The sequence below is a fragment of the Megalobrama amblycephala genome, linkage group LG12 (assembly GCF_018812025.1).
Source record: "Megalobrama amblycephala isolate DHTTF-2021 linkage group LG12, ASM1881202v1, whole genome shotgun sequence".
Lineage (NCBI taxonomy): Eukaryota > Metazoa > Chordata > Actinopteri > Cypriniformes > Xenocyprididae > Megalobrama > Megalobrama amblycephala.
The window spans coordinates 33,566,643-33,585,629 of record NC_063055.1 but is presented as its reverse complement, the minus strand read 5'-3'; the positions used below and the strand labels follow the sequence as shown (position 1 = coordinate 33,585,629).

General features: G+C 36.7%; 1 protein-coding gene across 7 annotated transcripts in view; it reads right to left on the bottom strand.

The window, feature by feature from the left end:
• plch2a (phospholipase C, eta 2a) overlaps positions 1–18,987 on the bottom strand; it is a 168,263-nt gene that overhangs the window by 58,900 nt on the left and 90,376 nt on the right. The window contains exon 1 of one of the 7 annotated variants that reach the window (XM_048210749.1): positions 11,170–11,769. The exons of the other annotated variants lie outside the window; for them this stretch is intronic. Coding sequence (XP_048066706.1) covers positions 11,170–11,212 — 43 coding nt within the window. The 5' untranslated portion in view covers positions 11,213–11,769. Of the gene's footprint in view, positions 1–11,169; positions 11,770–18,987 lie in introns of those variants that run through there. 7 annotated transcript variants of the gene reach the window in all.

Here is an 18,987-nt window from a genome sequence, read left to right as displayed (position 1 = left end):
AACTATTCTGGGTATTTTGTTTTTAAAGTTGATCCAAAGTATTTTTTTTCAGTGTACTTCTTATGAATGCTTGCATGAATGCTATGAATGCAGTCAAACAACAGGTGCAAATTAATTACACATTTAAATACAACATAATTATTAAGTTTGTCATTCTATAAGCAGGGGTGCCTAACTCAGTTCCTGAGATCTACCTGCAGAGTTCAGTTCCAACCCTGCTCCAACACACCTCTCTGTAATTATCAAGGGCTCCTGAAGATCTTAATTTGCTGGTTCAGTTGTGTTTGTTCAGGGTTGGAGCTGAACTTTGCAGGAATGTAGATCTCCAGGAACAGGATTGGGTACCCCTGTTCTGTGGTGATATCTCGTGAATGTCACGAAAGCAAATTGTCCTGACAAAAAGTAAATGTCCTGTTATGAATATGTGAGGCTGACCAAGCTGAGAGGCTAGAGGAGTAGCTTCAATGCCTCTGAAGATTTGAACTGGCATGTTGGTATCAAGATAAAGGGGTCATAATGACAACGAGGCCAACCTTATAGGTACTACCTGCTGGCAATATGTGCTCAGTGGAAGGTCCAGACTCAGGTTGGCTTTGTAGGACTGCAGACTCTTGAAGGATTTAGTCTTTTGGATTCTCACATTCAACAGATGGGCCATATGGTTGTCTGGTTAAAAAAATCAATGTTGTTTGCCAACATATGCCGCAGCTCTACCATGCTGCCTTCGCCCATTACTCTATTCTGAGTGCAAGATGTAACTACAAATATTGTCCAAAACGAACAAGTGTGAAAAGGAAAAGAAAGCCCTCATCAGTAACCATCTGACTTAGGTGAGCCTTGTGTTCTTCAACAGCAATATTCACTTGCCAGCAAACTATTAAGATGGTTTGTCTGCTTCAGTCTTATCCCTTCAAGTCATCCTGGGAAGAAATACTTACAAGCCTAGAAACCGTAATAACAATGTGTGGTGTGTCTTAAGTAAAGAAAAAAATGTTTGGGCAATTTCATATTTCACTTACGAAGACATGAACCTTGTTTAGCCCTGGTGCAACAAAATGAAAAAAAGATGCAGATATGAAACTGATGCTTTACCAATGTACTTTATGATTGTTGTGCTGCCAGAAAATTATGTGAAATTACTTTTATTTCCTGGCGAGCAACAGTATAAAAATGTATGCAAACTATTTCTACCACATATAACTATTCTGGCATGACTCTTTAATTGGCACGTTTCCAATTTAAACAGTCTGCGCTTATAAAAAAATCCCGTGTTTCACACTGGTAATTATGACATTGTGGTTTATGTGACGTTTATGCGAGTTCATCTCATAAATGCGATCGATCTGACATGACTTGAAGCCAGCATTAATTTTGTATGACATTTTAGTGCTGCACTTTTATGAAGCTACATAGCTGAGCAGCCTCCTTTTGATTCTGATATCAGTTGTTCCATATTAACACAAGATGCATGAAAGGTTGGGATGACATCTTCCGAATATGTGGGTTAATGTATGGCCATTACCCATGCCACACAAACTACTAGAGAAGCCAAATAAAGTTGCACAATGCTGTAGAAACCCTGAAGTAAATAGATTAACTATAAATTGCAATTAGATTGACTTAATTACATATAAACGCTATTCTTATTGCACTGAATTGAACCACTTGTCATTTTACTTTTTTTTAAATATGGATGAAAATGCCAGTCTATTGAAATAGTCATTTCAACAGGGGCTTTCATTCCTTATTCACTTTTTCAGTTCTAATTATTACCCAGAATTTAAACAAGAATAATAGAGCAGTTAATAGCAAAATGTGGAAGTCAAAAGTATTAGACTTTGATTTGTGCTATTACAGGAGCTACAATATGGGACCACTTAATGGATCATTTTGGTAATGATGTTTCTAGCAGCGTTTTTTTCTCTAAAGTACTCATATTATTTTTTTAACTGCAGGAACTCATTAAAAAATTCATTACATTTTTTCTGTGGCATGTATTTTTAGGTTTATAAATTAGGTGCTACATAGAGTCTATCATATTGTTTCAGACTTGGTTGCTTGGAGTATAATTCTGGACCACTTTTATCATTTTTTAATAGTTCTCTTTGGCAAGATTTTTGTCCTTTGAGCTTGACAGACATCACAATTGAGTCATTGCATCAGTTGATCTGTACACACTGTGTAATGACAATGCAACAAGCAATAGATTCAACGAATAAGAGCCATTAGTGGTCATCTTAATACCATACACAAGATAACTAATTAGCTTTAAGATAGATCCATTTTTTCAATAACCACGCATAAATGTTATTCCTTCAAAAACACAAACATGTACATACATGTTTCTCACATATTATTGTAGCCTAGTTTGTGCTGAATACAGTGTAATGACACTTTTTCCATTAACATATTTATGAACAACTGAAAAAAGCACAAGTGTCAGGGCATGTCAAAACTTCTCCAGGCCCCAAATCAGCCTCAGACTCCAGAGGGTTAAACATAAAAAATCTTTTTTATGAAATTGTATCTGCATTACAGTTGTGTTGACTCTTAACTCTTTTGCCTAAATTAGCCACCACTTAGACTGGATAATTGTTCTGTATTGGTTGCACAAGTTACTAGACACCTCATTTTTATCTGACAATTTGTCCTTTTTATACTGAATTGATTCATTTAATTGATTAACATAACACTGCTGCTAAATTCAGGATGTTCGAATAAATATACAGAGGTCCAATAGACTCTACCCAAGCTCACTGGAAAACATGTCTGCAGCATAATTTCTGCAAAATTATTACATTGCTTCTTGCAATGTTTGCAACTTTCAATAGAGAATTGTCAGTTATTGGCTAAAAATGCATTCAGTTTTACGTGAAACAGATGAATGTGAATCTGGCAACAATGTATCATGTTGGTTGTTGTACGTATTGCAGTTCCAGTGAGTGGCACTAAAAGGTTAATGTTCTATCGTGTTAAAAAAGTAACGTGCCACCTACACTAAACCCTACTCTAAATCTAACCAATAGTGTTAACAAAAGCAATGCGAGATGAAAATGCACTTGCTAAAGTAACCATGCCATTTTAGCTTGCTTCTAGAAGTCTTTAAGATATTTTATGATGAGCCCTGTTTTATAGGACTGATACCCAAGTGCTCTGCAATGCTGTACCAGGTGGCCTACTGAGCAAGTTTACTCTCGGTGAGAGTAAACTCTTTTAGTAATTGATATATAGTGTAAAAATGAAAAATGTTGGTGTTTATTGCCACTGTGTTTAATTCAGCTGGAACCTGGAGTAAATCATATGTATATGGAAGTTTTTGGAGTTTTGATAAAAATGTAGGTTGAGGCACGGTTCCAATGAGCCTATATTGAATATACTCTCAAGAGTAATCAAGCAGCATGTGATGCACAGGAAATGGATTTTTTGAGTGCTTACCTTTTGGAAAGAAAACTCATAATTAATGGCATACATAATTACCAGTTATCAGCCATGTATGATTACATAGTGTATTTTAAGCATTTTAAATATTTATAATATTGAAAGACTATTTTAAAGGGTTAGTTCACCCAAAAATGAAAATTCTGTCATTTATTACTTACCCTTATGCTGTTCCACACCCGTAAGACCATTAATTTTCAGAACACAAATTAAGATATTTTAGTTGAAATCCGATAGCTCTGTGAGGCCTCCATAGGGAACAATGGACACTTCCTCTCTCAAGATCCATAAAGGTACTAAAAACATATTTAAATCGGTTCATGTGAGTACAGTGGTTCAATATTAATATTATAAAGTGACAAGAATATTTTTGGAGCGCCAAAAAAAACAAAATAACAACTTATTTAGTGATGGCCGATTTCAAAACACTGCTTCAGGAAGCATCGGAGCATAAATGAATTGATTTCAGCCGTTGCCAGTTTGACACGCGATCTGAATCATGATTCGACATGATTCGACATACTGATTCATTGTGCTCCGAATCTTCCTGAAGCAGTGCTTTGAAATCGGAGCCATCACTAAATAAATAGTTATTTTGTTTTTTTGGCGCTCCAAAAATATTCTTGGCGCTTTATAATATTAATATTGAACCACTGTACTCACATGGACCGATTTAAATATGTTTTTAGTACCTTTATGGATCTTGAGAGAGGAAGTGTCCATTGATCCCTATGGAGGCCTCACAGAGCTATCGGATTTCAACTAAAATATCTTAATTTGTGTTCTGAATATTAACGAAGGTCTTACGGGTGTGGAACGGCATGGGGGTAAGTAATAAATGACAGAATTTTCATTTTTGGGTGAACTAACCCTTTAATGTTTAATACCAATTTACATTGCCCCAATCTTTTTCTCTACATCAGGTCAAAATATACAGGGTCAAAATCTACTGAGCCAAAAGTGTATTTTAATGTATGTAACACTAGTGGCATTATTTTACTGTAGTTTACAGCTCTATATATTTTTATTATCCGAATTTACAAAAAAATTACATTCAGGGGGATTTAAACTAGGCATTTGAAAACCACTAATTGAACTTTTGATTCAATACCTTATACTATAGATAAAGATTTTTTACAGTACCACTTGTGGCAACTTCCCTGTGTGTAAAACTAGCCACAGTCTTCTTAATCAAATATATATGCTTTGTTGAAAGATTAACTCTACTTTAATTTGCATGCATTAAGATTGTGTTCTGTCCTTTTCAAAAGCAAGCAGGCCTGTTTTGATTATCTCTAATTGTATCTCAGATGAAAGTGAAATCAAATTGCTCTTCCCCTTACACACACACTCACACAACCCTCACAGGAAACGCTCCTGTTGGATCACAAGCGTCAAAAGCGGCACAGAGAGGGCAGCCTCCAGTGTGGAGAGAAAGGGAGTCTGAATGAACAGATGGCAACACAGGGGAAAGGATACGGTGCCCTGCTGGTAAACTTTCCCCGGGCGAAGGCTTGGGAAGGGAGGGGGCTCAAATGTTCTGGTTTAGCTAATCCTGTGCCTATGGAAGGCACTGACTAAAATGAAAAACTAACCCTGTCATATGTATTCTGTGTTTACTGCTAACCCCTGTTGCACTTACTTCACTACTACTATTACTCTACTATAAAGAAACTAAGAGATCTACTTTTTGCATAAGACTTAGAGCTTTCCAGGTCTGTTGTACCTGTAAGTGGTAGCACTCATACATTTAGGTACAGTATGTGCAAAGCATAGAATCAACCACTGAACTAAAACGTGCTTTGGCACAGTGAAGGGTGACCATGATTTCGCCTAGTGCCTATATACCTGGATCAACATCTCCAAATCTCTAAGTCCAAAACTAACCTAGCTCTAAAAAGCAAATTGGGCTGAAAAGAATGTTATACTAATTACTCTGGTGCTGCAGAAAAATTACAGGAAAAACACGGATTAGCTCCTTCTGAATGGCTGCTATTGAACAAAGATGCTTTTTGCTACCATAACGATGTAGTTACGGCATTAGTTAGCAGGAGATTAGCTGAAGCTAACCAGACAAACCATAACCTACAACCCATTGTTGGTGTGCTCTTTAATTGGAGATCTAAATAAATAAATGCACAAACAGTCCCCTTGAGATTCAGGTTAAGTCCCATGACTCAACATGTGCCATGACTCACTCCCACCCATTAAGCAGCTCTTGGATAATCTATGAATGGTATCCCAGAAAAATAAACATAAATGTACTATTTCGTAAATAAATCGCACTTAGCAATTACTTTCGATTACCTGTTATTTCACCAAGCAGAACATTCATATCCTATTTGGCATAATTGTTATTGTCTTTCTTTAGGGATCTCTTCAGGGAAGACAAAATGTTCAGAGAACTAACAAAGAACCCACACATGATGGCTCAGCTATTTTAAATATATCCATAGGTAATGATATATGTAAGTGCTGTGACCTATGAAGAAAAGCAAATATGAAGTTATTCAATCTCAAGGCACAATACCAAAAGCATAGGCATCACATTTCAATGCTCACTTTCACACAGACATTTAGACATTATAATAAATTCAGCTTCTTTGTGGCTTGTGATCTTATTGAAAGTGTGCAGGCCTGTGAGAGTGTGATTTTGGATTGTCACAGTAAACCAAAATGTTGCACTCTACATGTCTACCTGTGACTACAGCTCACAGTACTAACACAACGTAAAAACTGTGCACAAACAGACCAGCGCTTTTCACTGTCTTCAGCATAAAAGCACACCTCCCACATACAGCTAGCTTTGTCTCTGCAAAAGCAATCTTTCTGCCATATTTTAGGAAAAAAGCACAAATCATATCTCACAATATAGGAGCAAAGCAAAGGGTTTTTAGAATTCATTATGAGTCAAAATTTCATATTGTCTTTAATATCCATTTCAGCATATGAGAAAGGGCTACAATTCTCTTTAAAGCTATGTAAATCTCCTGTACAATTCTATATACCATAGTTTCAAAGACAGACACCTAGTAGTACCCTCAATATTGCTATATAAAAAAACGGAATTTTCCAGAATTAATCTATGCTTGAAGCTGAACAGAACTTTGAGCTGAGGTATCAATGAGGTATCAAGAAGCCTTTCAAATAAAATAATGGAACCCTGCATTTTAAAATAATGATTATAATAACAAGATTCACAATAATGGCAGCACAGGGAATTCAAATACTAAGGAAGATGAACAGACACCATTGCTCAGGTACAAATCAGCCCTTTCTTTCTCTTTACTATCAGAGAGAGATGTGATGTTAGGCAGGGAAAGCTGAAGAGAGCTTGATCTTCTCAAAGCACAGCCGAAGAGGCCGTTCGGCATGAAGTAATCAAGGAAAAGGCTCAAAGAACCATCTAAGAAAGTGTCAGAGTTCTCAAAAATTGAGCAATGATTTTTGGTTAAGTGATGCTTCTCACCTTTAAAATCTCTTCAGTTGGGTATTTTCAGTCTACAGAATGCCTGAAGTGGTTTTCAATGCCTGCGCTTGACATCCTCTCCACTGAGGAATTTTTCTCAGAGACATTCTAATGAAATACTTGCATGTAGTCTTCAAAAGCAATATCTTAGGACAGGCAAACAGACAAACAAATGGAAGCACAATGCTTTGTGAGAGTTGTTGTCTAGCATGGATGTGTGGGAGCTGCTCTGAGTCTAATTTAAACCCTGGTGTCATTATGTTTTTGACTTTGAATTTGACTTTAAAGGGTTAGTTCACCCCAAAAAAGAAAGGTATGATATCTTTAGTACCTTTCTGGACCTTGAAAGTGTTGTTTATATTGCTGTCTACGGACGAGTCATATATCTCTCGGATTTCATCAAAATATCTTAATTTGTGGTCTTATGGGTGTGGAACGACATGAGGGTGAGTAATTATTTTCATTTTTGGGTAAACTAACTCTAATCTGCTTGAAGTGCGAGAACAAACCTCATTGGTTCATGCAGAAGCTTAAAAGTGCTGCGTAACACACAAGAATGAACCTCATTGGTTCTCGCACATCAAGTGAACATGCTGATGTGTGAATTGATGAATGTTTATGTGAATAAAGCCCAAATTCAATCTGTTCATCATATAAAGCAACTGAGTCTCTTCAGAAAATTTGGGCTCAACCACTCGATTCACATGGATTAGTTTTATGATCCCTTTATGAACTTTTTGAAGCGTCAAAGTGGTAGTTGCATAGCTGTCAATGGAGGAACAGAAATCAATCAAGTTTCATTAAAAATATCTTAATTTTTGCTCTGAAGATGAATGAAAGTCTTTTATGGAACAACATGTGGGTGAGTAAATGATAAGAGAATTTTCATTTTTGGGTGAACTAACCCTTTATCCTTTTTACAGATTCTCAGATCCCATTTGTACTATGAATTAACTTTTTCAGTAGAAGTACCACTTCTGTCATTCACCCAGGCAAGGCTTTGGATTTCTGTGATCTTATCTAGAAATGACCTGGAACCAGCTTGATCATTCATGTTCAGGGTGTCTTAACCTTGTACATGTTAAACCATTAATGTCACATCTTTGTTTGTCTTGCTTAGTCAGACACTGAGCACAAAGTCTGGTCCACACAGCTTATTCTAGGCGAGACCGTCCCACTTTGACAGGACATTTAGGTAGGTACATAATGCAGGTACATAAAGCGGAACTTAGAAGTGTGTTCAAGCATACAATATACTATATATACAATATTATAATATTAAATATTAACACATACTATATAAGATATCTTTTTTCTACAAGTACTTATTCAGAAGCAACCTGAAAACTTAAAAATACAACTTTGTTTTCTAGCAAGCTGATAAAAACATGCTAACTTTGACTCCTAAAATTGTGAAAGGCTACCCAATCAGTTTGGATCTTGCCACCTAGAGAAAGCGTTTGCCATTTTTGAGTGCAATATGCATCAGACAGTCAGTAGATGGTCTGTGGGCGAACCATAGGAATGCCATCTAAAGCTGAGACTAGTCCCCCTGAGAGATGTTCAGAGATGAAAGTTAAGCATCACAGTTTGCTACTGAACCTCAGAGTTAAATACAGTGCCCATGGCCAAATGGTTGTTAGTGAAACAGTGCTGCCTTTTCAGTTTGCGGATCAAAGCTATCTCCATATAAAAAGCAACTTTGCTCCTCATTTCTTCTCACTGTGATGATGCTCTCAGTAAGCGTGGCAGCAACAATTCCACATTAGTATCCACTCACAACATTTCTTTGCATCTAATGAGTATTAGAGCTTTGGAGGATTCTGTATATTGGTGTGCTATATCAGTGCAGACAAAAGGTAAAGGATTTGTTGAGATGTAGATGTTTTCGGACATTCAAATGCTTGATTTAAACAAGTTTGATTCCACCCTCTCACCCTCCACAGGTCTTTTTTCATAATATATGGTACTAAAGGCAGCTTTTTACCATTCTATGCTTTTTTTTACACTCAAAGCTTAGGTTATGTTTTTGGCCCTTTGGCAAACCTTAACACACAAACTTGTGCTTCTGTCTGCTGTGGATATATTGCGAGAGATTCAGGATTCAAGCTGCTCTCTACAGGCAGCAATGAAAAATGTGGTATATTATAACAGGCAAATTGTATGTCATTAATAGCAGTTTACTTCCGCATGCTAAGCTACAAGACACTACTTTTGCACCAATGGTGAACTGTAATGGTGCCCACATAAAATTACTCCACACCATCTTTTCAAGCAGACGTGGGAATTGTTTGTTTGTGCTCATCCAAGTTCAGAAAGCAGTTTTCACCTCAACTAAATGAACCAAGCTCTGACATCAGACTGATTCGTGTGTTCAACAAAAGCTCTAGTGTGAAAACTCCCTGACACTGACAGCCCTATAATCCCATGTGATCAATTATTTAAAAAAAGAGGACTAAAGATTTCAAATGAAAACATAAGAGCAAGAAAGATAATACTGCATGTCCTGCCACAGTGAGATGTAAACTCTATGTAGTGCAAAATAATGCATTTTATATTTAATAGACCCTCAAAGGGAAAACACAGGCATCAGCAGAGTGTTCGAAAATCTGTCAGTAATGGAAGCATAATCAGAGAAACAGTCCATAAGCAGCTTCTGTTTTTCAGACTGGAGTAACGCCATGACCACATTGTGCAGATGCAGCTGACAGGAACCTGGCAAGGGCCACAGGTACATGCTAAGGAATCTTGAGAAAGCGTGACAGTAGGATGTGAAGCAGTGGGTATGCGTTAAAAAGATGAAGGGTGCTCAAAACTTCAGGATGTCAGAGCACTTCTATTTTGGATTGGTTTTGTGCAAGGTGATGATGCTTGCAGTATTGTTTAAGCAAGTGTTCATAGTGTGCACCATTAGAGCATCACAGATAGGTTACTTTGAAACACTGCAGTCGCAGCACTTCAGTAAGGAGAAAAATCTATCAACAATGTATGCCAGAATGATTTTATATTTGGCTTTTTCTTTTCTACAGTTTTGTTGCACTGATCTCAAATTATTTAGAAAATTTGCTGTATTTTTACATAATAATGTGTAATTTTACATAAAATGTTCATTAATATTTTACATTTTTTGTTTCTGTAAAAATAGAAAAAAAGGAAATTAATGCATAACTACAGAAATCTGGAGTCATTTAACATGTTTTTACGCTTACGGAACAATTGCTGTTACAATTGCCGTTATGGTAACAATTCCAATTATGGTTGTAATTATTTTTTGATTTTGATTATTCTGATGATTATATTTGCAATTTTGCTTATGATTATTATTTTGTTTAAACTTATGCTCATGACTGCTTTTATGTTTACAACAGTACTTGCAACTGCTATTATGTTATACTGTAATTACATTTCCAATTAACAATCAAGACCTCATAGAACCTACTGAGATGTCATTAGGTGACCATTGTTGCACACAGATGCCTGAGATCTAATTGCAAATTCATCTGGTCTAGAAAACTGCATGCTTTGTTAAACTTATCTATGAAAATCCCTGAATAAATCAACTCTTTTATTTCTCCAAAACTGAGTTTCGCTTGGCTTGCTGAAGCTTTTGTTTTTCATATTCCTATGGTGATATGATTAAAATGATATTGCGGCATTATTCCTCATCTCATGCTTTAACCAGCACACTCATCAAATTTTTGCCCAATATAAAACCACTTTCATTCAATGTAACTTTGGGAGTTGGGAGAAAATCTCAAACAAGCAATGCACACAGGCACTGTAAATAATGTTTTGTCAGTTAACCTAGAAATGTGCTTTATGTGGTATAATCTAACTGGTTTTATTCAAGTCACAAATATTAATTTATATGACTGAATCATGTTTCACTAATCAAAGTCTTTTTTTAAGGGTCACAACAAGCAAAAATAGCTCCATAAGGCTGCACGTGTTCACTTTTTACAGTGCATCCACAGAAGATCCAGAATGTTTTTTCTGTGCATTTGGCATTGGAATAGTGCAAACAAAATCAGACACACAACGTTAGAGCACATTTACACAGGCTTTATGGTGTGGACCGCAGGGACATCATGAGATAAAATGGGAAATTACACTGAAGACAAAAATCCTCCCTTGAGAAAGAGAGAGGTGTCCAGAAGAACTCCTACTTAAAAACATCCACCATTTTTTTATTTCTTATTAGCCTCTTTACTCAAAATCACTCTTTTTGTTCTCAAAAGAAATAATAGAGTGTGAAAGCTTACCTTTCTCCGGACTGAGACTCCTAATATTGCTAAAATCCTCCATAATTCAAACTGAGAAGCCTCCATGTGCTAACAATAGGTGGCGAGATGCATGCTGCTCTTCAGGAGAACAATCCCATGAGCTGCTTTTCCAGAGGAGAATAGCAGTATACTCATATTCTTGTGTCTCATCCTAAAGATTGGGAACCAAAGCATCTGCTCCTGTCTCTCTGCTTTGATTCTTTTCTTTGCTTCTCCCTCCCTTGCTTTATCTCTCTCTCTGCCTCCTCCTCCCTCTCATCCAGTGCTCTTTCCCTCCACACGCTGATGAGAGTACGAGAAGAGCCCGCTCAGAAAGCAGAGCCACGTGTGCGGCCGGTTCAGTGGTGCCTTATCGCCTTAAAAAGGATGCTGGTATACCAGTGAGTAATTTAATATAGAAGGCCAAGGAAGGACCAGTAAACTTAAATGCCAAGAGAGAGAAAGACAAAGAAAAACAAAGAGAGATGGAGTAGCATGAGGTGATTTGCAGAAGTGGAGTGTCTCTGTCTCCATCTCATGTTTTATTTAGCGCTGCTCTGCTCGGCGAGAGTGAATGGGTGCGTCTGCAAAGGAAAGAAAGCTTCGAAAACACAGGTGAAGGGAAACCAGGGACACAGAAGAATATGAAGAGGGCAGGAAGAATAGAAGATTGAAGGAAATAGAAGGGAATTTTAGAAATATTATATCATTAATTGGTCATGTTGTTCCAAACCTGTATACTGATATTTGTATGTCAAACACAAAAAAAACATGTAACTTTTGAAGATACCTTATAGCTCTGTTGTATACAATTCATACACTTCATAGTAATGACTGTCAAGCTCCAAAAAGAAGAAAAAGCACAAAAAGCACCATAAACAGTCTATATTCACTATATTTCAAGAATGCGGTGCTTTGTGTGATGAACAGATGAAAGTGAAGTTAAAATTCTTTAGCGTTCACAGAAGAAAAAAGTTATACAGGTTTGAAACGACATCAAGGTCAGTAACTCATGACAAAATTAATATTTTTGCTTTAAGTGAAATGAAAAACAACTGCATACAATCTAGGTAAAACTACATAAAATGATAAAAGCATGTAAAGAATGAACTCTTTGAAGTGCATCAAATAAGTTTTCCCTGAATGGCATGACAATGAGACTCATCAGTCGCCTTTTTTTTTTTTTTTTTTTGTCTGCTAAACATGGGTTGGATGCATCATATAAAAGCTTTCCAGACAATGGAGAGAGAGAGAAAAAAAAATCACTTTAAATTTTTGAAACATTTCAGTGCACTTATGATGCAATGATGCATAATACACAAGGCACCAAGAAACAAATCACTTATACAGTTTTGCATAATCCATCAAATTTGATTGTAGAATACAATAAAAACCTTACAGAAGACAGAGACAAACTGAATTTTAATGCAATTTTATGTCAATGATAAAGTGGTTTAGAACATTAATCTTTTTTGGGGGGAGACATTTATTGCATCAGATGTCATAATCATTTTTTATTTAAATGTCAGAAGCTTAAAAGTAGATTGTAAATTAGATCTGTATTATGTATTTAAAAAGAGCTGTTATTGAAACCATATTTTCTGCATCTTAAAAATTAAGAATAAATTAACATTTTACTTAAAGCCTGTTTATGTTATGCACTGCAGAATAAAGCTTTCCTTAATGCATTATAATGCATTCATAATTCCTTATAATACACATTATTAAGCTGCATGTTCTAACAAAGAATTCTAATCTATTATGATTCATATTACCACTTGTAATAACAGATACCTGTTCATAGTTATACATTAAAGAGTATAAAACACATGATCAACACCTTGAAAATTGCAATAAATATATTATGCATTATATATAATATGCATTAATAATGCATTATTACTCTGAATGTAATTATTTATGAAAATATTAAATGCATTAAACATTCCAAAGTGCAGTTGAAGGCATACAGCTCTAGAATGCACAATACTAGCTTCAAATACAGGGTTAACAAAAGTAGCTTTTGTTCTTTCCAAATACTAAGTCCAATTGTGGTTTTACAAAATTCAAAATTAAAATACGTAGTTTACCTTCATGCCATAGAAATCTGGCATGACAGCAAAGAAATGACACCTTTTGTCCTGTCACGACAACTATATAGTGAAAAAGAGATCCTAACAAACAGCACTCTGATCTTGTCAAAGGCAATCATTTTGCCTCTATCTGAGATGTTATCACCAAAGCTTTATCCACCACAAACCACAAATAGAAGACTGATCCCATATGTTACATGTATGGCTCTTAACTAGAACAGGGCAGGAAACAAAAAGATACAAAGAAGGGTATTGGATGGTGTCAAGAAGACGACGTTGACTCAGAAATCCCCAAGTTTCACTTATAATAACCACAAGAACAGAACGAGTGCACTTTTGACTGCTGCTGCTTTTAAATGAACGCAGAATGCTCGGATGCGTTTACTCTAAAGATGGAAAGCAAAGCCCAGGAGAAGTGCAGTAAGAGCGTGCGGCTGTGCTCAGGAGCTGTCCGTGGTTCTGACAGCTCCAGCAGTCTGCCTATGGGAATCACCCTTAGCTCAAAGAAAGTAGGTCAGAAGAGACCATCAGGAAGGAACAGGCACACTGTACTGAACTGGACCATCTGTGCATTGAAAACACCACTTTGCATAGCTCTTTGTTAACTTAACTGATGACAAACAGTTTTGACTAAATGCACTGGATAAAGTGCATATATCGTGTTTCATTTTTAATTACAAAAACATCTGAAAAGGTACTTAAAGGGATAGTTCTGTCATCATTTACTCACCCTCATGTTGTTCCAAACTCGTAAGACTTTCGTTCATCTTCGGAACACAAATGAAAATATATTAATGAAATCTGAGTGATTTCTGTCCCTTCATAGACAGCTATGCAACTACCACTTTGACTCTTCAAAAAGTTCATAAAGAGATGGTAAAACTAATCCATATGAATTGAGCGGTTTAGTAAAAAATTTCTAGAAGAGACACGATCGCTTTATATGATGAACAGATTGAATTTAGGCTTTTATTCAAACATAAACATTAATCAGCAAATATAAACAGAAGCTCAACCGAAACTGCTTGATGCGCGAAAACAAACCTCTTGCGTAAGCTCAAAAGTGCTGCATAACACACGACAACGAACCTCACAGGTTCTCACACGTCAAGTGAACATGCCTGAGCTTCCGTTTACCACAACTGATGTCAGCGTTGGTGAATGTTTATATGTGAATAAAAGCCTTAATCCAATCTGTTCATCATATAAAGCGATCGAGTATCTTCAAAAAAAATTGGACTAAGCCACTCAATTCACATGGATTAGTTTTATGATCTGTTTATGAACTTTTTGAAGCATCAAAGTTGTAGTTACATAGTTGTCAACGGAGGAACAACAAAAAGCTTAAATTTCATTAAAAATATCTTCATTTGTGTTCCGAAGATGAACGAAAGTCTTATGGGTTTGGAACAACATGAGGGTGAGTAAATGATGACAGAATTTCCATTTTGGGTGAACTAACCCTTTATAACTACATTCACTAGAATGGCAGTTGCTTTATAATGCATGCATTTTAAAGATACAGACATTCTTTAGACATTCTATTAACTATAAGTAACATTGCAACTACATATCAACTACCAGTCAGAGAAGGTCTGGACTCCATCTCAGCTTTCAATGGCCAAGGACTGTCAGACTTTCAGCCAGCAGTCGGTGGGCATGACGTATGAGGCTGAGACTAAATCTAACCCTAATCCTAACAGTTTACTAAGAGTTAGTTGACATGTAGTTGCAAAATGACTTACAGTTTGCAGAATTTCTAAAGTGGACCATCGAAATAAAGTGTAACCATCTAGTTTCCTAAAATATCACCTATCAAAAAATCACTGAGTTTCCATAATCCTCATCTCATTTCAGAGGCCATTTCTAAATCCTTTAAATCTGAATTGGGTATTACCTCCTCCATGCGGTTTGAATCAATCTATAATAGACCTGGGTGTGTGCTAAAGTTGCTGGCGATGGATCCTATAGGTTCACAGCCTCTACAGGAAGATAAGGGATCAAGAAAAGTGAAAAGAACAGACGAAAGGGAACAATAGCGTCTTTCACCAGGATGATTTTATCTTAAAGCTTAGATTCAGTAGATTATCTTCCAGAAGAGCCAAAATGAGACACATTTGGTGACAACCTGACCTGTATTTCCCCCAACATTGAAAAGCTGGGCATTGTTTTTCAAAGCTGCATTATCATATAATGAGCGGTTAAAGAGCCTCTGGCTGGCAATGTTGTAATATTTATACGGGTTCCACGGAAGCTGATACAGCTGATAAACTACAGACAAAGACTAAATATGCTCACTGTGCCGGATAAATAAGAATGATCCAACATAACTCAGTGCTTATCCCCAGGCACTGGGGTTAAATTAAACAGGTTCTTTACATTCATATTCATCTCAATTTTTTATATGCTTGTCATGCATATAGAATGCACAACGAAGGAAATAAGAATAATGAAAAGATATGAACCTGTTTAGCAATTATTGATTTACTTTTCACTTCATTTGGATGTAGACTTGGATAGCAGTTGGAAAAAGCAGTGAAAAAACATCTCACAGTACATGCTTTATTCTTTCTTTGAACTCTGGGTCAATACAAAACAACTTATTTATTTATTTGTGCCAAATACAAGAAATAAGTCATGTAAGTACACAAGTTTTACAAGTTCAAAAACTGCTTTAGACCAAGTGTGTGTATATATTGATTTGATTAATTGATTGAATGACCTGTTCCTGTCTGCATTTCCATCACGGTCTAATCATGGTCTAAAGTATCGTGAAGATTAACTCCGGTGATGAAGGACTGTGCAAGACTCTCCAGTTCCCGCTGGATTTGGTCCTCCACATATAAGCTTCATAAAGCCTGAACCTCATCGTCGGTCCATCAGTCGCATTTTTTTTTTAATCTATTGTTGATTTGAAAAACAGTCTTACTGAGTTGAAAAAAACACTTACTGAACGCACCAAAATATACTTTTAAAATTGGTGGTTGAAATAAAATGCTGCGTGGAGTCAACCAATCAGCATGTTTAGCGCCCAAGTCCCACCCACAAAAGTTCCTGAACTTTGAAAAAGTATTACCTTGCGAGCAGGACTCTCTGAGGGGGACATTTTTACATTCTAGTTCTTCAAAATAACTACATCAAAGGCAAGAGATGATCAGAGAGAGTGGACACACACTGTAGGGCAAGGGTCACGTGTGACAGCATTACATGTAAGAGAATGAGGCTTGGCTGGTCAGCGCTACTCTGCCCAAGCACATCCTTTGATGGACAAGAGTTCAGCAAGAAATGTCCTCTGGGGCTTGAAGAGTTACGGCCATAGAGCTGAGATCGGCTAGCAGACCTGTGAAGATCTGCACTGACAGAATAACGTAACAGTCCTGTGAGCAAAGACAAGATATACGTGGCGGATCAAAAGGGGATGATGGAAAGATGGACAGAGAAAGAGAAGAGATGAAAAGGTGGAGAAATATATGGACATGATACTAGACGCACTGGATGAATTTAAAGTTTGAACTATAGTCATTAGTTACAATAATTTTAAAGGGATATTTTCACCCCAAAATTAAAAATTGGTCAACATTTACTAAATCTTGTGATATTGCAAACCTATGGCTTTCTTCTGCAGAACACTAAAGGAGAAATTTTGAAGATTGTTTGTAACCAAACAATTGGGTGACCATTAACTTCCATTGTTGAGACATTTCTCAGAATATCTTTGGGTAAAGTATTCGTTTAACTAGTTTCCTTGTTACAAAAATGTTTAGGCTAAGGCAAGCATCACTTTTATAATTGCACATAAGAGATTTGAACAAACCACCTAGCAACACTCTATCAACTGAATAGAAATCACCCACAATGCCCTACACAGAACCTGATTCCACCAAGTACAACATGTTCCGGATCAGCATCTTTTTTGATGCTGGAACAACATTCCAATCAACCAATCTGATTTGGGGGACAAGTTTACAGTTTGTCAAGTTTAAGGCAGGGACGCACCAAACCGACGGTCGGCCATCAGGCAATGTTGGGCTGTCTTTTGAGGGTCGGTAAGATTAGTTTTTTGGTGTGTTCTGCACTGTTGGCTCTAGTCTGACACCGTCTGGGCGAAACTGATGAAAGTGAGCAAAGAAGACAAGACGGTACAGACAGAAGGCTGTTGTAATTTTACTTCTTCTTACCTGAGCACACTGTCATTATTTTTACGCCAACTAGAGGGGGCATGACTTTAAAACGTAAATATAGGTCGTAATAAGGTGCTTGAAAAATGACCTATAGGGTCGTTTTTTTTGGAGAACAGTCTGGAGCATTCGAATGCACAAATATTTTCATAATAAAATGAGCTGACTGGAATGAAGAAAGCGATCAGCATGATTGATATTCAAAATGGTAAGCAAGCGCTGCTTTGTTTACGGTTTGTATATCTGCATTCCTAGTTTCGGTTTCCCTTTCTGAATGACGAAAATAGACTATTCATACCTGCTGATATAGACAGATATTTACGTACTTAGACGAAGGTGAAGAATGGACATGCTAGTTGACAGTCGCCTTTAGTTCTTTTGGTATGTTCAAACTAAGCTTTTTGGCCGAGACGCAGCCGACGAGAGGCAACAACACAGTCGACAACAATCAACACAATGCAATAACTTATGGGTAAGGTTAGGTTTAGGGGTAGGGGTAGGGATATGGTTAGGACTAAATTTTCAGACAGGAATATTGTTGCTGAATCAACAAAATATTTTGAATTAGGAACGCATCTAACTCAGTGAAATCAGGATATGCATAATTGTGGAAGTGGATTTTGAATGGCCAAGCAGCACTCCATTTTTCTCCAGAAAATGTAATCTAATCTAGTTAAAATCACTGTTACCTTCACACCACAGATGTGTGACCACTTTCTGTTGAGTGCTGATGTGTATTCACAGAATTACAACATTTACATCCTAGATAATATAATATGCCTCTTCAAAACATAAATAAATCAATAATGGAAACCATATATTTATCAATTATCTGCACCTACTTGAACAGGTAGATGGACCACATGGAGAGTATATTGTTACTGCCAACATGATGTTAATATTAAATACCAAGCTGTAATAGGTTGTGATGATAATACTGGTAGTATTTTCTTGCATTCAGCAGCCAGTTTGTGGTCTCACCACCATCATCAGTTTTTGTCAAACCCCTGGGTCATACCTGTTTCACAGATATAAATGCTAATTGGAACTCTGGGGAAGACCTGGGCAATTACAAAACACACACAAACACATACACACGACACTGCCACTGCAACAATACTTTTCAGGGGAGAAAGAACCGAGAGAAGACATATGAGCACCACTGATTTACGCCCACATTTCTGTGACCTCTACTTCAGAAAGGTGAATGCTGAACTGAAAAAACTAAATGAATTAGAGCAGGAGTCAAACATGGAGCACATAAAGGGATCATTTGCTACACTTTTATTGCCTTTTATTACCATTTCACACCCTCTCTCATACTTTTAGAATTAAATAGGCTGTTTATGCTACAGTACTGTACTTTTAAGGTTTCTATATACAAATTACCTCTGTTAAAATTGGTCGCAATGCGTATTTGTATGCCTTAACGTTTATGTAGTTGCGTATAGTGTCAATGTTACTAGTAGATTAAAATCTTTTTATTGCACATAAATGCAAGAAAATCTTTTGGTTTTCTCATCAAAAACGGCAAAACAAAATGAAAA